The 22563-nt window shown below is 43.0% G+C and overlaps 1 protein-coding gene across 1 annotated transcript in view; it reads right to left on the reverse strand.

The window, feature by feature from the left end:
- LOC121281907 (multidrug resistance-associated protein 5-like) overlaps positions 1-22563 on the reverse strand; it is a 252076-nt gene that overhangs the window by 131446 nt on the left and 98067 nt on the right. Inside the window, exons 7-9 of the mRNA XM_041195071.1 lie at positions 7428-7661; positions 5211-5384; positions 1093-1240 (exon numbers count right to left, since the gene is read on the reverse strand). Coding sequence (XP_041051005.1) covers positions 1093-1240; positions 5211-5384; positions 7428-7661 — 556 coding nt within the window. The remainder of the gene's footprint in view (positions 1-1092; positions 1241-5210; positions 5385-7427; positions 7662-22563) is intronic.

A 22563-nucleotide genomic window follows, 5' to 3' on the forward strand; every position in this document is an offset into this window, starting at 1 on the left:
GCCCGCCACCGCACACCAACTGAAAAATTCTGCCCCTAATTTTGATATAACATTTTAGCAAGAATAATTTGACTAGTTCAAAAGTATGCCACACAGATTTTTAACTGGAACTATAAATCATTTAAAAGCTATATTGTAGAGTAGTGAATCATTTGTTTCTCTATTTGAGGAATGATTCATACTAACCATGTTATCACATTTCACAACTAAAGTCCAGACATATCATTCACAGCTAGGAAGAACTAATAAGGCATGTTAATTTTTCAGTGAAAACTCAAAACAGTGATCAAACCCTCTTATTTCATTCTCATGTATGTTTTACTAACCAAACATGAAGTGGGATTGGGAGAGGTTTTGGAATGGATCAGAAGCCTGTCCTTCTCTAGAATATAGCAATACTCAACTTTTGTACTACCTAGTGACTATTAATAGTATATAGCATGATAGGGATTTAAAATAGAGGGGAAAGTGAGAAAAGTAAGTAACGATTCTAATAATAATAAATAAATATTCTAAAGGAAAACTACAAAACATGTAACATCGATCATATCAAATAAATCCCTTGTACTAGCAAATCCAGCAAAATGTTCTGCGAGGCCAGACAATTCCACTTCGAAATAAAAGCCAAATTTGTTCAAGCTGAATATCATTAATAAAAAATATACAGAATGCAGTATCACTAATGTGCATGCTAATGTAGTGGTTATATTACTGGGTTTAGTCACCCAGGGAACGGGGGTTCAAATCCCACTATGACACTTCGAGAATTTGGATTAAATTTTAAAACTCTGGTATTAAAAAGTTGGCATCGGTAAAGTGACCATGAAGCTCTTGGATTGTTAAAAAGAAATACTCAACTGGTTCACTAATGTTCTTTCAGAAAGTAATTCTTTTGCTCTTCCCCAGTCTGGCCGATATGTGATTCCAGTCCGACATCAAAAGTCTTGCTCTGTAACAGCCCTCTGAATGGTCTAACATGCCATTCAGTTGTATCAAATCAGTAACGCCACCACCTTCTCAGGACATGAGATGGGCAATAAAATGCCAAACTTCCAGTAATGCACTGAGAATGAAGTTTTTAAGTAAACTTACAGTGAACCTTCTCAGCAAACAATTTTTCCCAGGTGTACATCTTGATGAACCTAATGGAGTTTAGAATCTCATTCATCAGTCGCACACGTTGGTCAGTGATTGTAATACATTGCTTCCTGAAATAAGTTGTAAGCCTAGACATAAACATCTGGGAAAACAGGAGAAAAGAACATTGCCATCCATATTAAATCAGGAATTAACGTAAGCAGGTAAAATCATAAACAAGTAAATCACTATTAGTGTCTTTTTTACAAGCATGTCTTCTAATCACATGCATTCTTAACACTATCAACTGAGATTGCTACCTCAGTGGCTATGGTTGATAAAGATGACAACCAGGCATGTTGCCAGCCATATGTAATGCCAATAACAACATACAGAGATAATAATGATTAATAGCACCAGTATTGAAAAGGTTAATCTTCGAACAACATTTGATAAACAAATCACTACTCACATGCACCAAAAACAGAAAGTGCTGGTAAACACACAGCAGGTCAGTCAGTTTCTGGGGTGAGAAGAGACAAGTTCAAGCCTGGCCCTTCTTCAGAACTGAAAAATTAAAAATAAATTAGTATTTTGATAAAATCAGAACAAATTGGTGGGGAGGGAAAAGAAAATGGACAAACACAGGGTGGAAGTACCACTGGAATGTCTGTAACTTGCCTAAAAGAAAAACAGGAGATGATTAGATAATTTAATCATCTTTGCAGCAGATAATGGAAAATAACTATTAAAGACATCAGTGAACAAAGAGCATGTGAATGACTAATGCAGTGAGAGACTTGGGGTGAAATCTTCTGTCCTCCTGTGACGCATTTGGTGATGAAGGGGCATTTAATTGGTGGTTTCCCGTATGTGCCTCAATTAAGTCTAAGGAGGGAAGGCCCATGGATGGCCTACCCACCCACAGTCAATTGAGGGTCTTAGGTGGGCAATTACTGCTCTTGGCCAGCAGGATTTTTGCCTTGATCCAAGGGAAAGGGATTAGTGGCACAAGATGCAGTGGGCCTTCCCAAAATGAGGTGATGTGGGGCTCTCACTGGCTCTCCAATGGTGACTAAGACCCCCGTTGCCTCCACAAGCTTCCGACCATGGTTTCAGCCTGCTTCTTATCTCTTTTCAAGGTAGTGGACCACACCATGATTTACCTGCATTTTCAGTTTTAATTTCACACCTAGGGTGGAATCTTGTGCCTTTCCCCGTGACAGGTTTGGTGTCTGTTTGGGGCATTTAATCAGTTGAGAGGGTGGGGGTGGGGATCCTGCCTCCTCCCTGCCTTCACCCCTGGTAGACCCGTGGAAAGCCTTCTGTCCCTGTTGCCAATTGAAGCCCTTAAGTGGGCAAATAATGTCAAGACCCCATTGCCTCCACAAGATTTTGGCCCTGATCTGCAGGCTGTGCTTTTAGTGCCTACATATATGTAGATAATACATTATCCTTCCTTCCTTCATAACCTTAACTATTTATATGTTCTTTATAAAAGACAAAAGGGAAGGACGAACTTAAAACAATCACTATCACTGGAGAAAAAGTAATGGGGAAACGAATGGGACTCGAGGCTGAGAAGTCCCCTGGACCGGATGGTTTGCATCCTAGGGACTTAAAAGAAGTGGTTGCAGAGATAGTGATGGTATTGATTGTAATCTTCCCAATTTCCCTAGAATCTGGGAACTCCCAGCAGCTTGGAAGACCACAAATGTAACACCACTATTCAAGAGAGGGAGACAGAAAACTGGAAACTATAGGCTAGTTAGCTTAACATCTGTCATTGGAAAAATGCTGAGAATTATTATTAAGGAAGTAGTAGCAGGACGTTTATAAAATCATAGTATAATGAAGCAGAGTTGACATGGTTTTATGAAAGGGAAATTATGTTTGACAAATTTGATAGAGTTCTTTGAGAATGTAATAAGCAGGGTGGATAAAGTGGAACCAGTAGATGTCATGTATTTGGATTTCCAAAGGGCATTCAATAAGGTGCCACATAAAAAAGAGCTCAGTGTTGAGGGCAATATATTAGCATGGATAGATGATTGGGTAAATAACAGGAAACAGGGAGTTGGGATTAAAGTGTAGTGGAATGTTGCAGTGATCATTTTAATGACTTGGATCAAGGGATAGAGCGTACTATAGCCAAATTTGCTGACAATGCAAAGATAAGTAACAAAGCAAGCTGTAAGGAGGACACAAATATTCTGCAAATGAATATAGACAGGATAGGTGAGTAGGAAAAAAAATTAACGTTTGGAATATAATGTGGGAAAACGTGAGATTGTCCACTTTGGTAGGAAGAACAGAAAAGCAGAATATTATTTAAATGGCTAGAGACTACAGAATGCTGCAGTGGAGAGGGATCTGGGCATCCTCATACATGAATCACAAAAAGTTAGCATGCAGGCACAGCAAGTAATTAGGAAGAGAAATGAAATGCCTGCCTTTATTGCATGGGGGATGGAGTATAAAAGTAGGGAGTATAAAAGTCTTGCTGCAACTGTACAGGGCATTAGTGAGACCACACCTAAATTACTACATTGAATTTGGTCTCCCTGTTTAAGAAATGATATACTTGCACTGGAAGCAGTTCAGAGAAGGCTCACTAGGTTGATTCCTAGGATGGAGGGTTTGTCTTATATTCATTGGAGTTTAGGAAAACGAGAGGTGATCTTATTGAAACATTTAAGATTTGACAGGGTAGATGCAGAGAGGATGTTTTGCTTTGTGGAGTTATCTAGAACTAAGGGGTGCAGTTTCAGAACCAAGGTATCTTCCATTTGAGAGAAAAATGAGGAGGAATCTCACCTCTCTTAAACTTTGGAATGCTCTACCCCAGAGTGGTGGCTGGTCATTGAATATATTCCATTGAGTTTCGACAGGTTTTTATCTAGAAGGGAATCAAAGGCGATGGGGGATGCTGGTAAGGAAATCAGAGCTGAGGCCATGATAAGATCAGACATGATCATTTTGAATGGTGGAACAGGGTTGAAGGGCTGGATGGCCTACTCCTTCTTCTACTTCTTATATTCTTATGTTCTCTGATGTCCTTAGTTTCTTTAATGGTTCCTTTCAAAAGAGCATCTCAGTCATCTAATAATCTATTGTTTTTCTTTTCAAGATAATAGCGCATTTCATCAATACCTCTCTGTTTTTTCTTTCCCCTACGCTTTGTTCTGATTCTATTAAAATGCTTGTTCAGCTTTTCTTTTTCAGTTCTGAGGAGGGGCTGAGCCAAAACATTAAATTCTCTCCACTGATGTCGATTGGTCTGCGTGTTTCCACTATTTTGTTTTTGTTTCGGATTGCTACCATTTACATCTTTTAAACATTTGGATTACATTTCTCATTTGCAGTCCAATTCTATTCTGGATACTATTGAAATTTCTCACTTGTAGTTAACTGAGTCGATCAGCAGCAAACATGGGAGAGAAACAGCCTGTGATTGGAAGAGCAGCTTCTTGATGAATCTGTCACTTCCACTTACCTGTATTTTGAACACTGATCTGCAGGCCGGATAGAAACCCTTGGCAGGCCAGACTCTGGCCCATGCTCCATATATCGGACAACCCTTTTCTACATTAACCTGTGCAACCCAAGCATTGCCTTTAAAAGTTCAGATTTCAAGAACAAAAAGTGAGATTTGTGATTCCCAATGACGATTTCTTTTAACAGATGATATCGTACCAAAGGTATAGATTTGATGAGAAAAAGAACCGGAGAGAATCAGGAAGAAAGCAACAAAGTAAGAAGAACACAGATTATCAGAGTAAAAAGAAAAAGTTTGGGGAAGCTTTTGAGCAAAGTGTATGCAAGAGAAAGCATTTTCAAGAAATCAGCAATGGAATATATACAGTATTATGTTTCCATGTCTTTTTATAATGACAATCTAGTCAAGCACCCAGCTCATTACATGTGGCTCAGAACCCTAATCCTAAAGGTGAAAATATAGCTACTGTAAGCCACTGCCCCAACTCAATTGCACAAGAATTTATCTTTAATAACTTTAAATGAAATGCAAACAGAAAAACAGACACTCCTTCTTTATTACTTTCACCTACATTCCCCCACCAATCTAACCCATTAGAAATATAGGAGAAGAAAAGCTCATGTACAGTGCCTACCAGGAATGGATAGATAAGAATGAAAACAGCTGATCCCAGCAGGGCAGTAGGTCCGAGGAACAATGCAGTGTAGATGATTCCAAGTATGGCTACAAGGGGGCCTCCTGTCAACATGGAACCCACAGAGGCCACTTCAAAGAGACGTTGTCCATCGTTTGAGCAGATGTTCACCAACTGAAAGAGAATGACAAACTAATGTTCCAATCTGCAACAACTTAATGAATATGTGCATGGAAATCTAGTCATCTGGTCAGCTGGTTTATAATTCCCTACATAATTGAATAGTAAGAGTTGAAAACTCTAGTCATTAAAATGATGGTTTAAGATCACAACTGAAAATTGGGGATTTAGTGGACGTTGAGCTTGAGGAAAGGGGAGGAAAATGGAGAGGTTAGGACAAGGAATCAAAAAACATTGGAGTGTGGAAGCTGAAAGGTGAAAGCAGGACTGAAGTAGAGAATTCCAGAGGGCAGGTGTATAAGCGTTGAACAGGTTGCCATCAATGAAGGAATTAAAGAAGTAATGGATGACAGATCTGGTGTTAGAGTTGCATTGGGTGTGTGTAAGTAAATGAAGCGAAGTGAAGTCAAGAATGTATTGTGTAGTGATGCCATGAAGATATTCAAAATTAAATTAAGAATTTTGAAACTTTCATACTGGGACCAAGGAAGCCAGTGGTATTTTGAAAAGAAAAAGGTGATGCAAATGTGGGGCTTAGTGCATAGGACATGGGCTGAAGTGATTGTTGCAGGGAAGTCAACTAGAAGAGTGTTGCGGATGTGAAACTTGAGGCGATGAAATAAGAAAGTTAAGAGAGATAACCATGGTTGACTCACGGCCACTGCTCCCCCCAACCCTGCACCATCACTTCAGCTCGTGATACACTGTCTGTCACTGATAATTGTTTTTAATTTTTCTCATATGTCTCCTAATACCTCATGTGAATATGATATAAGCCATTTAATCATCTCTTATTTTTCACGTGAGCTCTTTACAGCTTTTTCTGTTTCTTTATAGCGTTCTACAACTGTTTGTGTTTTCTTTGCCCCTCCTTCTGTTATCAAGGTTATGGGTCTTAGAGAGGGTTGTTCATGCTCTAGACTTACGGAAATGCTGGAAGTAAGGCTGTTGGTAAATGTTACCTTTTATTGAAAATCCCAAGTACAATACAGGCTTTGTACAGAACTTTTCATTGAACTATCTCTTCCCAAGCTCAGCTGACACGTGATGTTACATCACTGATGATGCAGACTATATATTTACATGTTTAACTTTAACCTTTTGTACTACACTCCTTTTGTTCCGTTCCTTTTTAAATGCTATTCATCTGTAAGTTTTTTATATTGAAGAGTCTACACTTGAAATGTCAATTTGTCTGTTCTCTCTACAAATGCTGAATCATCTGCTGAGTGTTTCCAGCATTTTTGGTTTCTGTTTCAGATTTCCAGCACCTTCAGTTTGTTGCTTCTAGTTTTTGTAGGCATGGTTGAAAATATTGTTTTCAAAAGTTTCTTTGAAACCTGAGACAGAAACAGTAAGGCAGAGGATTCAAAGAGTGAGTCCCAAAGGCCAATGGTGAAGTTTTGAGAGCATGGGATACACAACAGGAGAATCTTAATCTGTTTTGCTCTCATTTCAATTTCATCACACCTCCAGTATTGGTTATAAAGCTCCTTACTTTCATTCCACTACCTTCTGACTTTTTCCCCGTTCTCCCCTCCCTCATTTTTGTGTCTCTGTCCCACATTTAGTTTTGTTTTCCTCCCTTACAGTATTTTCTTCTTTTCTCTCAGTTTCATTTCTCTTTTCTCTTGATTCCATGTTTCACTTATGTTTGTAAACTTCTTTTTCTCCTCTTTCTTATTCATTCCTCATTTGATCTCTGCAATAGCTATCTTCTCATTTTATTTTATATAGTACTCAAAATGGTGTCTGGGGACAGGGTAGCAGCAGAGATTAGGACCTTAAGCAGAGTTGGGTTCCAAACTTTAAAAAAAGCCAAAGACAGAATTGCTAAAATAAAATTTTACAGAATAGCTCAAGCTGAATGATGCTCAAGACTTTCTTGGCTGGGCTGGCTGTGATAATATTAGTAACTCTGAGAGAAAGATTTCATCATGTGATTTTCCTTGCTACCAATTCTGTTTCTGATGCTTATAAAGATACATCTATATAAATAATGTTTTTATAAACAACATACAATAAGTAAATGCATACTTCTCCAACTGTCACATCTTTTGTGTTTCGTAGTTTAAGAACTTTTTCAAAGGCCAAAGTAAGTAACGCTCCTCGGAGTCGAGTTCCAGTTCGATAGTTTAAAGCCCAGGTCAGAGCAAATGACCATGAACGTACCAGCTCTGCTATAAAAATGCCCAACACTAAGAGTAACCCATACTGAAAGTTTGATTCTGGGGCCTGAGCATACTCCAGCAGTTTCCTAATGACAAGGGCCTGTTGGAAAAACACAAGGGGACAATATCATTCTAATTTAGATCACGGCAAATACTTTGCAAGATATTGAACTGTTAATCTGCATTTTGTTTATTTGAATGCTTTTAACACATAGGAAAGGAACTACACATTGCAGTGCAAAGTGAAACAGAAAAAGGTAAGACCAGAATATCTTTAGTTAAGAAATGTAAATTTAAGCAAGATTTCTTCATTTCAGTTAAAAGATTATACAAGCACTATATGATTTAGTAATTTCATTTTTTGTGGTTTAACAATGTAAATGTTGTCCATTTTTCAAAACATCTTACCTTTCTTTAATGAGCTAAACTTCTAACAATGCAAAGTTCCTCCCATGGAGTGCAATTCCTTAAAGGTACACATATTTCTTATATTAATCTTAAAGGTCTATAACACATGGCTGGATCATGAAAACAGACATCACGGACGGAATTTTACACCAACAGGATTTTACGGTCTCACCGAAGTCAATGGTCTTTCGAAGGGCTTGCCACATGTTACGGCTCCAACCCTGCTACTATGTGGCTGTAAAAGTCCGCCACACATATATTTTCCTCACTGAAATTGTGAAGAGCAGGGAGACAGATGTAATTTCAAAGTTGAATGCACACAAATTAGTTCTTTTTTAAAAAATTCATTAATGGGATGTGAGAGCCGCAGTTAAGGCCAGCATTTGTTGCCCATCCCTAACTGCCCTTGCGAAGGTGGTAATGAGCTACCTTCTTCAATTGCTGCAGTCCATTTGGTGTAGGTATACCCACTGTGCTATTAGGAAGGGAATTCCAGGTTTTTGACCCAGTGAACTTGATGATAGCGATATAGTTCCAAGTCAGGATAGTATGTGGCTTGGAGGTGAACTTGCAGGTGGCGGTGTTCCCAGCATCCACTGCCCTTGTCTTTCTAGTGAAGTTTGTAGATTTGGAAGGTACTATCGAAGGAGGCTTGTCAAATTGCTGCAGTGCACTTTACATATGGTGCACACAGCTACCACTGTGCAGCAGGATGGATGTCAAAGTTTTTATGCCCAGTTAGTGAAGGAGGATACCAGAAGTCAATCTTTAATCAGTTTTAGATTTATTCACAAAGTGAGCCATTACAAATGTCTAGCTCCTAACTCTACAGTCTACCATTGGTATCAATAAGTCTGTCCTTGCACACTTTTGAAAACAAATAAACAAATGAACAACCCCTTTGAAAGGAATGTTGTAATGTTATTGTAACTAAAACAAGATCAAAGGAAATTTGTCAAATCAAAATAACATTACTGGGGTGATGATGCACTCCAGCTCCCCATCCTTGGCACATCCTTAGCAGAAGGCATCAAGAGTATCTGTGGACATTGCTCCCTCTTCAGGGACACCCAGATGCAGATGTAACCATGGAAGAGAGGCGGGCAGTCAGGCTATATGAATCCCTCAACTGCCCACTGCCTAGACCTGTTTATTGTCACCTTGGCCAGGCTCAGAAGCTGTCTAATGAGGAAGTCCTCCAATCTGCCTACCTACCTCCACACCAGGTGACCAAAGATCAGGAGGGTGGGACTGAGTGCAACCAAAAATTAAGGAGCAGTCCCTTCGGATATTGGAAAAGGGTCTGCAACCTCCACCACTGAACATGAACATGGAACATGGACCCCTCAACCCCTCAAGGCCATGGAAAATAAAAGGTGGCCTTGAAGTCCATAAAATGACAACCATTTATTGCACGGGACTGCCGCATGCAACACCCCGCATGCCAACTCTCCAATGGAGAAAGGGAGAACTCTCGCATAGAGGGCCATCCACTGGGGTCCCCTGCCTTCTCCAGATGGCAGTATGGAATGTCCTAGCATGTATAGTTGGCCACTGGGGGTGAGGAAGTGGAAGGTGTGTAACAGCAGTCCTTACAGGAAACCCCTCCATGCAAAATGGAATAGCACAGAGGGCATTTCTGGGAGATGGTTCAGATTGTGGGGCTGAAGCTCCCAAGGGAGGTTTCAGGATCCGGGGCCCGGACATCATAGACTAGTCAAGCAACAGCCTGACATAGTCATCCTCACGGAATAATATCTTACAGATAATGTCCCAAACACCACCATGTCCTGTACCACCGGCAGGACAGACCAGTAGAGGTGGTGGCACAGTGGTAAACAGTTGGGAGGGGGTTGCCCTGGGCATCCCCAACATCAACTCTGGACCTCATGAAGTCTCATGGCATCAGGTCAAACATGGGGAAGGAAACTTCCTGCTGTTCACCACGAACCGCCCTCCCTCAGTTGATGAATCATTGCTCCTCCATGTTGAACGCCACTTGGAGGAAGCACTGAGGGTGACAAGGGTGCAGAATGTACTCTGGGTGGGGGGCTTCAATGTCCATCACCAAGAGTGGCTCAACTACACTACTGACCACTACTGGCCAAGCTGGCCTAGTCCTAAAGCTGCTAGACTGGATCTGCTGCAGGTAGTCAGGGAACCAACAAGACGGAAAAACATACTTGACCTCATCCTCACCAATCTACCTGTCGCAGATGCATCTGTCCATGACAATGTCAGTAGGAATGATCACTGCACAGCCACTGTTGAGACGAAGTCCTGCCTTCACATTGAGGATACCCTCCATCATGTTGTGTGGCACAACCACCATGCTAAATGGGATAGTTTTTGAACAGATCTAGCAACTCAAGACTGGGCATCCACGAGGCAGTGTGGGCTATCAGCAGCAGCAGAATTGTACTTCAACACAATCTGTAACTTTATGGCCCAGCATATCCCTCACTCTACCATTACCATCAAGCTGGGGGATCAACCCTGGTTCAATGAAGAGTGCAGGGGGGCATGCCAGGAGCAGCACCAGGCATACCTAAAAATGAGGTGTCAACCTGGTGAAGCTATAACACAGGACTACATGTGCGCCAAACAGCACAAGCAGCAAGTGATAGACAGAGCTAAGTGATCCCACAACCAACAGATCAGATCGAAGCTCTGCAGTCCTGCCACATCCAGTCGTGATTGGTGCTGGACAATTAAACAACTGATTGGAGGAGGAGGCTTCACAAATATCCCCATCCTCAATGGTGGGGGAGCCCAGCACATCAGTGCAAAAGATAAGGCTGAAGCATTTGATACAATTTTCAGCCAGAAGTGCCGAGTGGATGATCCTCCTGAGGTCCCCAGCATCATTGATGGCAGTCTTCAACCAATTCAATTCACTTCACATGATATCCAAGAAAAGGCTGAAGACACTGGATAGTGCAAAGGCTATTGGCCCTGACAATATTCCAGCAATAGTACTGAAGACTTGTGCTTCAGAACTTGCCATGCCCCTAGCCAAGCTGTTCCAATACAGCTACAACACTGGCATCTACCTGGCTATGTGAAAAGTTGCCTGGGTATGTCCTGTACATAAAAAGCAGGACAAATCCAACCCAGCCAATTACTCCTCCATCAGTCTACTCTCCATCATCAATAGAGTGATGGAAAGGGTCATCAAGAGTGCTATCAAGCAGCATTTGCTTAGCAATAACCTGCTCACTGACGGCCCGTTCGGGTTCCACCAGGGCCACTCAGCTCCTGACCTCATTACAGCCTTGTTTCAAACATGGACAAAAGAGCTGAACGCCCGAGGTGAGGTGAAAGTGACTGCCCTTAACGTCAAGGCAGCATTTGACCGAGTGTAGCATCAAGGAGCCCTAGCAAAACTGGAGTCAATGGAAATCAGGGGAAAACTCTCCACTGGTTGGAGTCATACCTATCACAAAGGAGGATGGTTGTGGCTGTTGGAAGTCAGTCATCTCAGCTCCAGGACATCACTGCAGGAGTCCCTCAGGGTAGTGTCCTTGGCCCAACCATCTTCAGCTGCTTCCTTCCATCATAAGGTCAGAACTGGGGATGTTCGCTGATGACTGCACAATGTTCAGCACCAGTTGTGACTCCTCAGATACCACCCCATTTCCAAACTTCTTTTCCACTCCAAAGTCTTTAAACCTGTCCGACCTCCCAATCCAGGTCACCTTTCCTGGAACTCCATGTGTGAAACCCTCCAATCAGGTTTCGGTCCTGCATACTGACTTACTAAAATGGCTCTTACCCAAGTCACAAATTTCATCTTGCTTGACTGTGGCAGAGGTAAACTATCACTTCTCATCCGTCTCAACCTATCTGTAGCCTTTGACACAGTTGATCACACTAGCCTCTTCCAATAACTCTCCATTGATCAGCTAGGTGGGAATGCTCTCAACTGGTTCCATTCTTATCCATCTAATCATAGCCAGAGAATCTATGCAATGTCTTCTTATCCTGCTCCTGCAGTTACCTCTGGTGTCCCCTAAGGATCCATCCTTGGCATCCTGTTAGATTTTCGGAGGCTGTGTCAGCTTCTTTGAAACTATTGGTCAACCTTTCCAAGTTTTGCAGTTTCAATGTGGAGGAAAATTAAAAATAGACGCTGAGAGATTGTTCCTGCTGGTTAGATACTGAGAAATTACTTCACTGAAATGGTTGTGAATTTTTGGAATTCTCTAACCTAGAGGATTGTGGATGTTCCATTGTTGAGTATATTTAAATGCACAATAGACAGATTTTTGGTCTCTCAGGGAATCAAGGGATATGGGAAGTGGGCAGGAAAGTTGAAGCCCAAGACCAGCATTGATCATATTGAATGGTGGAGCAGGCTCTACAGGCCGTATAGTCTACTCCTGCTCCTATTTCTTGTGAACAATCAATCTGCTACTGGATGTTTAATGCCACTGCCGAGATTGCATTTCACATCCAAATGTATTGTTACACATAAGTAAGGGATGTAGCATCATAGATCAATAATACCATTATCCCACAAATCAGAAAAATCTCACTCAAATGTAGGGGATAGGGGGAGGGTGGGGGAGGTCCACGCAGATGGGGGATCAGTGTCTTTACCCAGAAAACCATCTAGAGATTAGCACAAATCAAGGATTTGTATCTGTACCTTGCCAACCATGAAGTATCAGACAGAACAGGAATCACTGCCATTAACTATCAAATCCACAGAGGGAGACTTTCCAAAACAAAACAAGCAGCTTTTATAATTAGGATTCAAGATACCTGGGAAGATGTTAGAATGAGTTGGTGGAATGTTCTACTTACACGATTTTAGCAGTAAATGCACAAGAAATATTGTGGACTGTTGGAGACTGTGAAGGTAACTGTGATGAACACTTTAGTCATAGAAAATGGTTCATTTCAAGAACTAGGAACATTTTGGAAGAATTTGGGTTTTAAAAGACACTGTCCCTTAAAGGGTTAATGCAAGAACTCTCATTGCTTTTCTTGGAAGAGACATCCAATTACAAGAAAAGGTAATTAAGGGAAAAATTTTAGCTTGACAGGCGGGCGGGCGCCTGACCTGACCCAGCGTAAAATGATGCACGTTGACATCAGGCGAGCATCCCAACGTAATTGTGCACTCATGCGATATTTCGGTCAGCGGGCACATGCCGGAGTCAGCAGCGAATCCACTGACAATTAAAAGGCCATTAAAAAGTTAATTAAAAGAAATTTTTCACTGCGCATCCAAATTTACTATTGGTGGGCAGGTGATAAGGCCAAGTGGACTTTCCACTTATTTGGAAACCTCATCCACAGGTGGGATGAGGTTTCCAAAAACAAATAAAAATAAAATAACAATTTTTAAATTTGATTAATAACACGTCCCTGCTCATGTGACAGTCACAAGAGGGGACATGTTTTATACCATTTATAAAATCTTTATTTAAGCTCATCTCCCTGAGGCACAGAGCTGCCTCAGGGAGATTTGCAAGCGCACACTGGCGTGAAGTTCACGCTTGCCCCACTCACACTCCTCCCCCCGCCCGCACAGGCAACGCTGAGCACTGAAGTTCACGTTTCATGCTGAGCGGGTCTTAATTGGTCCGCCAGCGTGAAATTGCCTTCCGGCCTCGATTGCTGGCGGCAGTCAACTTCCCGGCTACTCCCGCCCGCCCGACAAGGACAAGATTCTGCCCTAAGTAGTTGTAAAGGAGCTGGAAACCCCATGTCCCTGGTGGACTGTATGCAAAAGGGTTCACATGGTCATTTATGACTCTGGATAAAGAACATGCCTGGAACTGTGTTTAAAAGCTAGTTTCAGTTTTGCTTTGAGAAGAAAAGGGGCCAAGTGCTTGTGAAGGAAGACAGCACTCTTTTTGCAGTCCAGAATGAATCCACAGCTGGAGATGAATATAAAAGCTGCTTTTAAGTTGTTCTATGCGCTGGAATTGATTACCTGCAGGTGTTCCTCAAGTCCGCCTGAAAAGCAGTGCCACAGTCATCAATTGTTTCACAGATCAGTGCTGAGAGACCAACCACATCATCCAGATGCCATTTCAAGGATTTCATCATCTTTCCTTTTCCCTGGATACACTGGCTTTTAACTTCTGGCAGAATTCCTATATGTTTGTTTAATTTTTCTTTGGAGTGTGTGTGTGTGTGTGTGCGTGCTACTTTCATATTTCATTTTGTATGTTAATTAGCTTTGCCTTTCTATTTGACAAGACTTCCTATAATAAACGAATAAGTTTGTTGTTTATTGAATGAAGCCTTGTTAAAGTCTCTTTTATTTTGGGTAACAAAAGTAGTGAAGGTAAACAATTGGCCATTTTGGTGAGCGAATCAAACTTTTAAACTAATGGTGCGACCTGTGGAGTAGTGGCTAGTCAAACTGCGCACACCTCCCATCCCGGTTGTAACCCTACTTTTAATAAATAGCCTTACAATAAATTTGAGCAAGAGTCCTCACTCTGATTCTGTTTCACTGAGGCAGACACAAAACATTCAGATCTTTAAGCTGGCTGACGTTTCCAGAAGGAGGTACGTGCCCATGATTCTGTAAGACACACTTTGGGCGGAATCTTCTGAAGTCTAAGTCCGGTGCCAGGCAGGAAAGTCGGATTGACTTCTGCTGGAGAGCAGGACTGCTGAACACACAGGATCTTGTGCTGTTCAGCTCATTAATTATGCATCCACGAGGAGCACATTGAATCTTGTGGCAGGGCAGGCAGAAAGACGCCTGCCCCACCGTCACCTCATAGGTTCCAAAGTCCAGGCGTAATATTTAAACAGCACCCAGACAGCCATTCACTCACTGCATGCCAGGACCTCTGGATTCTGTAAAAAAATGTCCAGGAGAAGACATCAACCTTCGTCCCCACGGTTCTGCGATGCCTCCTTGAAGATTCTCCTCCAGGTCATCCAGGAATGGCAGCAGGTCCTCTTTCCAAGGGATGGGAGCATGAGGCCCTCCCATCTGGCTGCATCATAAGGTCCAAAGAAGGACCTCCCTGCAGTGCAGGAAATGGATGAATGTTCTGCCATGCTCCCGCTAGGATAAGTTAAACTTCTACCCACTGCAAATTCACACTCTCATAAAGGCGTCAGGTGGTCCAAAGGTTACAAGTCTACATGGACGTCACACACAATCAGTAGTTGGCTCATCAACGCTCAATGTGTCATAGCCACTTAAAGCTTACCATCTGCACAAATGGTGTCTTAATCCCTTACTGGGGAGGGCTCAGCACACAGAATAGGCATGCAAGCTTCTGAGTAGCTCTTTCATCCATAGTGCTCACACTCAATCCATCTGTCTTAATGCAGGAGAAGAATACGCATAATGAGTATGGGAGAGTGAGTGATTCGGGGGGGGGGCAGCCTGAAGCTCAGGACACTCACCCCATTTGAGGAACAGGTTGCAGAGCTAGCAGGGGAGGCCACTGACTGTGCCTGCGTCGAAGGTGAGATTGGCTTCCCTCAACACCCAGTGAAGATAACATATGGACAATGACTGTGAATGATCTATATTGTGTTTAGTCAATCATTAATTCTCTCTTCTCTCCATTCCAGGTATCAGCAAGAAGATGGGGAAGACGTCCTCCTCCAACAGAGGAAGTCCCAACCCCCAGGCAACTTGGAGGCAGAAAAAGAGGGTTCCACACCTGTAGAGCCATCACTGCATTCACATGCACCCCATCACCAGCGCAGGTAAGCACATCTCGGTGGGAACTATTTCTAGAGTAGGCTCGGGTTCATAATCTGGTGATCACCTCACAGACACTGGTTCACAGCAGGTGGAGACAGTGACAGCTTAGGCCTCTGACATTCAGAGGACTGCAGGAGAAAGGACCTCTGCTGAGTCTGAGTCCATTGACAAGTGTTGGCGATGCGTGGAGGTACACACAAATATAACATATGAGGAAAATTTGAGGACTCTGGGTCTATACTCGATGGAGTTTAGAAGGATGATGGAGGATCTGATTGCAAATTACAGAATACTGAAAGGCTTGGATAGAGTGGTGGTGGGGAAGATGTTTCCATTAGTAGGAGAGACTAGGACCCAAGGTCACAGCCTCAGGGTAAAGGGAAGACTTTTTAGAACAGAGATGAGGAGAAACTTCTTTAGCCAGAGAGTGGTAAATCTATGGAATTCATTGCCACAGAAGGCTATGGAGACCAGGTCATTGAGTGTATTTAAGACCGAGATAGATAGGTTCTTGATTGGTAAGGGGATCAAAGGTTACAGGGAAAAGGCGAGAGAATGGGGTTGAGAAACTTATCAGCCATGATTGAATGGCGGAGCAGACTTGATGGGCCGAATGGCCTAATTTCTGCTCCTATGTCTTATGGTCTTATGGAGAGCCAGGGGAACAGCAGGCAGAGTTGTCAGAGGCCGTCAGCAGAATGGGACGAACAATTCAGAAGTCCGTCCATTTTCTGCCTGATGTCATGGCTCCGGCATGCAAGCGCATCCAAGTTTCTATGGGGAGGGAGGCGGCTGCCTTGGAGACCCAGGTCCGGCAGAATGAACAGTTTCTGGTGAATTTGTGCTCAGACTGCACTCCATCGTTTTAGCTATGGGTGCGTTCCAGCAGTGACTAGGCAAGAGAGGGACAGGGCATTTCGTTCTTCCTCCAGGTGCCACTTCTCCACAAGGAGCCAGAGAGGGGCCATCGGGCATCCACAGGGAGAAGGAATACCAGCCACACACACCAGGAGCATCCACCCAGGGCATTCCAAGAGTCCCCTGCCGCTCAACACCCCTCTTCAACTGACTCCACTGCTTCCAGTAGGTCACGTAAAGGAAGGCACATCTGCCCGAGAGCCAGAGACCCTTAGCAGGCAAGGGCCCTCAACGCCTTGGGCCTCGCGAGTATGCCCGCCAAAGTCATTTCAGATAACAGATAAGGCATAGCAGTCAGCAGGTTGCCTCCACCTCTGCTGCTGATGTTGAGGCTGCACCTAAATGTAGCAGTAGGGTTAGAAAAGTTAAAAAGTATTGAATGCACACTGGTGGCACAGCTGTTTTCACATTATACATACTTTGCATTTTTGTAATTATATTCTGCTTTATTCCTTCTCCAAATCCCCTGGCAGATTTTTCAACTAGTACATCAAGGAAGGGGAGTTCATTTGACTGCTCCATTTCATAGATGAATCTGAGCAAAGTATGGAGCCCATTAAGACATGTAAGGAAATTGTTACATGCAGCTGCGGATTTAAATATAATACACGTATCATCCACATCTTGGAAACATGAAAGGGGTAGGGGGTTAGGTGTCATTCCGTTGAAGACATGTTTCTCTTGGAACCCAACAAAGATGTTTGCGAGAGCTGGGCCTAGAGGGTATCCCTTGGCAACACCATCTATTTGGGCATACATGGTATCATTAAAACTGAACTCAGCTGCACGAGTTGCCGAGTTCATGGACTGGATTTTACCGTTGGCAAACAGGGGCAGGGCCCGCTCGCTGACAGTAAAATGACGCATGGTGACGTCGGGTGGAACTCCCGACGTCACGGCACCCCATTTAAATTTTCAGGAAGATGGGGACGCAGCAAAATCAGCTGCACGCCTGCTGACCTGTCAATTAAAATAATTAGTGGACCTGCCCGTCCAACCTTAAGGTTGGTGGGCAGGCCAGGAGCCCTGGCAGGATGTAGAAAAAACATGAAACCTCATCCACAGGCAGGATGAGGTTTCATGTAGGGTTTTAAAAAGTTTAATAAAGTTTTTTTGGAAATTATGAACATGTCCCAACTCAATTGTCACATGAGGGAACATGTTAGGAAAATTTTATTTTTCTATTTTAAGCTTTTTCACATTTAGAGACTATCACTTAGCCTCAGGGAGATGAGTGCGCTCTTTTGTGCGCATGCGCAGAAGAACGCACTCTCGATTTTAGGCATTCCCACCCACCCCTGTACAGGAAGCGCATAGCACTTCCCTGCGGACGTCACACTGGGCGGCCTTAATTGGCCCATCCACGTAAAATTGCGCCACGCCCACCCATCAACTTCCTCCCCCCATGGGGGGGGAAAATTCCGCCCCATAAGTTCAATGAATACTGATTCATGCAATGGTGACGCATCTAGATCATCATGATATAATGCTGCAGCGCAAATATCTATGGCATCCTTAAGTGGAACATTGGTGAATTGGCTAGCAATGTAAAATGAGCACATGACACAGCATTGCTATCGATATGCAAATCTACCACGTGATATACATGACAGGGTTCATTCTCATAGTTTGCATGTGTATGGGCTGCCCAAGGCACAGAAAAGTGATGTCCCTCTACGACCCATCTTATCTATGATCGGCTCTGCACAACATGAATTGGCCAAATGGTTGGGCAATTTGTTACAACCAGTTTTGAGGAAGTTTTCCACGTACATGTTGAAGGACTCCTTCACATTTGTGAAGGCCATACAGGATTTGCATATTGATAGGGTGACACTATCTATTCTTCCAAATTCTAAGGCTTGTACGTTTTGAGTTCTGATGGAAGTTTATTGACCTGGAACATGAATTTGGTTTCTCTCTCCACAGTTCCTGCCCAATCTGCTGAGTATTTTCAGCATTTTCTGTTTTATTGTACATTTTAGATCTGCTTTCAGATGAAGGTTGCAGTTAGCAGGTGGGAACAAAGGCAGTGAAGAGGCAGACCACAACCGACGGTCATTGACTCCCAAGGGTTCTCCAAATTTTGGTGGGCGCCATATAGGAAATGAACAACGGGAAAATCCAAAAATTCCCAAAGGCTGCTGCTTTTGTGAACAGGGTCTCTGAGCATTACTTGCGCATCACACAAGCACATAGCTTGACTACATCAAACTGTATTGTGACTGCTGCTCTCCGGCTTCTCAGTGCCTATCTCTTCCCCTTTTCTCTTTCTCTAGTTTACTGCCAGCAAATAGAGCCCCCTCAAAAGGCGACATCTGGGAGACAGAGAATTCTTCTAAGGTGCAGTCACATGTTCATTCACTCGCAAGCACCAGAACAAAGACTGACCCAGAGAGAGAGAGAGAGAGAGTGGGGCAGAGAAGTTTGCAAATAGTGAAGTATTGGGCATGAGGAAGCACTAGAAGGTATTGGTGGCAGGAACTATCCCCTTCCCAGGAGACAGACACCCAGATGACAATGTTCCTTCCAAAATCTGCTGGGAAGGACAGAAATGTGGATTTTAGGGGCCCAGTAATGAGAAAATAACAGCTTGCTTCACACAAGCAGTTATAGCAGGTATCGGAAAACCTACCAATGAATTCCATCATCATCGCTGAAATTATGAGAAGCCTGCTTCTAGGCTGTGTGGTGCCATCGCCCCGAGGTTCAGTATTCTGCAATCTATTTTGAAGAATGTGGCCACCTCCAATGGTACAGACAGATTATTGACACGCCACCTCATATAGCATCTGGTTTAAAGGTCCCTGTACCAAGTGTATTTTCTACAGGAGAGGTCTTGATCCCACTGGACAATGAGTATGACCCCATGTACCCAAATGACTATGAGAAAATAGTGAAAAGGCAGCATGAAGACAGACAGCGACAGCAGGAACTGGAATGACAGAAAGAGATTGAAGAAAGAGAAAAGCGTAGGAAAGAGAGACATGAACAACCTAGTGGGTTCTCGAGAAGACCAGATCCAGACTTGGATGAAGATGATGATGAAAGAGAAAAAGAAAGGCGGAAAAGAAGAATGGGAGGAGCAGCAATTGCCCCACTTTCATCACTTATTGAAAAGGACAAAGAACTCATTTCTGTACTGTAAAGCGGCACAGAAGTCTGTAGCTTTGGTGGAAGGTCAAATGCCAGTCTGGATTCCAATCTTTACGAAGCCTTGGAGAGAAAGACATCCAAGTTGGACAGCTTGATAGAACAAATAAATAGGATAATCACCTTACACAGTTTCCACAGATGAGTGGAAGTGCTGGGACGCAGCCCTAATGAATGGCAGAAGAGGCACATGTTGCCCTCACTCCAGGCATCACACCCTCAATCAATATCAACTGCAGTGCCTGAAAGCTAACCGGGCCAGGCTATCCCGGCCAACAGCTGAAGTGCTGCTGTCTAAAGCCAGACTGTCCCAAAACTCTTCAGCTACAAACATCTCAGGGATGAATATGAACAACAGCAGCCTTCCAGTAGCTCTTCTGAAGCCACCAGTGGGGCACCTCAAAGGAATAGTCACGATACTAAAGCTACATTTAAAGTGCTATGGGTCGATCACTTGAGTGACAAAAGAATTCACAATAATATCGGGTTTGGAATTAAAATCACATTTGGTCTACAATTTCTTCTTCATATTCTGCAATGCAGAAAGTCATTGATAGAGGTTGGTTGAATGGTTTCAATGTTTCTTAATGGAGAACCATGGCACCACTGAAGGGGTAAAAAAGACTGTTTATGCTGAGTGGCTTTTTATGACATTCAGGTAAGGGGATAGAGGAGCTCCCCAAAGCATTGCTCTATCAACCATTCCCTGACTTGTCTAGTTGCAATGCATTCTGCTGACACCCCATCTCCTGGTTCTCTCTTAGGTTAACCAAATCTTTCTTGTCTGATAATGTTGTGCATTGTTGCATTGCCTCCTCCAACTCAAATACAATTTGCATTGCCAGGTTGTGTGGAATGCAGCAAAATACAATTATGGAGCCCTCTTTGTCTAGAACACAGTATGGGGAGACCCCAGAGCAATCAAAGTATCTACTGGTAAGGTTTCTCTGATAAAGGGGCATTGGTGATTTAATTGCTGTGTACTGCAGACTAGGAAGTAAAATTGATGTCCTGTATAGCATCCTGGGTCAATTTTGTCATGATGCAGTGATGACTGACAAGCATTAGCAAAGGATGACCCATACCCTTGTCTAGCAGGCAGTAGGACCTGCTGCAGCAAGCTGCACTGGTCAATAAGTGCCTGGTGAAGTATGGTGGCCTCCTGCACTGCTCTTCGGAAATATCCAAGTAAGTCACTCTCTTGGCTTGCAAACCAAATGAGCTGGGCAGGGTCTTCTACAAGCAGCTCTTCTTGCAGGCCTAGATATTTCTGGCAGCCCCATTTCCTTCAACTGCTTATCCATCCAAAGAAGTGAAGGAAAAACAGTATAGTATTTAATACGGACAGGTAAAGAGAAAAATAATTCAGAAAAAGCAAACTGGTAGCTCAGAACTGATCTTGAAGTATGGTACTCAGTGCTGTAGAACTTGGAAACAGCACAAAGATCCTACTGACCTGACTTGCACGCTAGTGCTCCTTTGAGTGAAACTTTCCTTCAAGTCAGTCAGCAAATGAAGCCAATCTCACTACATTTTACTTCACAGATTAGCCACCAGGTGGGATTTTGACCCGCTCAATTGAAATTACACCATCATCATTGGGACTCTACTTAAATGTATTCCTGAGACATGTGCCTCTTTCCAGTGGGTGCATTTACGACCTTAGTCGGCTGCAGAGTCCAAGTGGCACTCAGCAATTTTCTGGTGGGAATGGACAGTGAATTGATTTGGTCATTTTTAACCACTCAACCAACCATCTTCATTGGGTGGGTTGAGTTAAAATCATTTCTATGTAAGGTTGAATCAAGGTTAACATTGTACTGCTAGGCTGAGTTACAGTGAAGTCCTGATGAGTCGAATCTCAGGGGATCCGCCCACAAATGGTGTTAAATGGAGCTTCGTGATATCTGAGGAGGCCCCATTCCCACATAAATGCACCTCTGTGTAATCTGATAAGCCTACAAATGTGGTCTATGTCAAAAACAACAGATTCAAATGTAAACAGAGTAAAGCAGTAAATGTGTGAAAAAAAATCTTTATTTAATTTGTTCACACCTTAAATGGCCTGACCTCGTAAGAGGCCGGAACTTTGCACTGAAAAATGTTGGGAGTTACCTCTGGAAAAACTCCATAATCTTTTTCTGCTTGGGCGAGCAAGTGACCATTCATTGGACTCTTCAGGGTCATTGGCCTCCTCAGTTGAAGAATGTACTGCATCTACAATTGCATTATCTGTCGGTTCCATCATACAGCATACGGCATCATCCACCTCTATGTAAATTTCCAGTTGTCACTGCTGGAATTTCCATGCAAGCAAAAATTGCCTCAACCTGCTTCTCCTCGTTCTTGAAGTCTTGTCCAGTTGTAACATGTTTGAAAACAATCTCCCATTCACAACACTTTTAGCTTTCTGACAGGTTTAGCCGTGCTCACAGACTTTGCATGTCCTTTCACAGGGAGATCTCGATGTCAAATGATGGCTTACCCAGCGCTCCATGATTTTGTGCTCTTGTGTGGTCTAACACTGCTCTGATTGGTCCGTGCGGTCATATGACAAGGTCTGACAAGTTTGGCTAATCCAGAGTTACCAGTGTGGAATTTCAGTTATCACGGGCATTGTTCTAAGGGATTTGCTATTCTGCTGGCGGGGATGGTTGATGACCTTGACATAACTGGAATTTCGTGTCATCCAAATTTGACTCAATGCGATTTCACTGTATGTCATTTTATAACACACGGTTGTATGATAAGAAACAAGTGTAGGAATGTGATTCTGAAGGTTATAATCCTGCTCTTTCTGCATGTGGAAAGCCCTAAATAAACAGCA

Source organism: Carcharodon carcharias, chromosome 9 (assembly GCF_017639515.1).
Source record: "Carcharodon carcharias isolate sCarCar2 chromosome 9, sCarCar2.pri, whole genome shotgun sequence".
In the NCBI taxonomy this organism is placed as follows: domain Eukaryota; kingdom Metazoa; phylum Chordata; class Chondrichthyes; order Lamniformes; family Lamnidae; genus Carcharodon; species Carcharodon carcharias.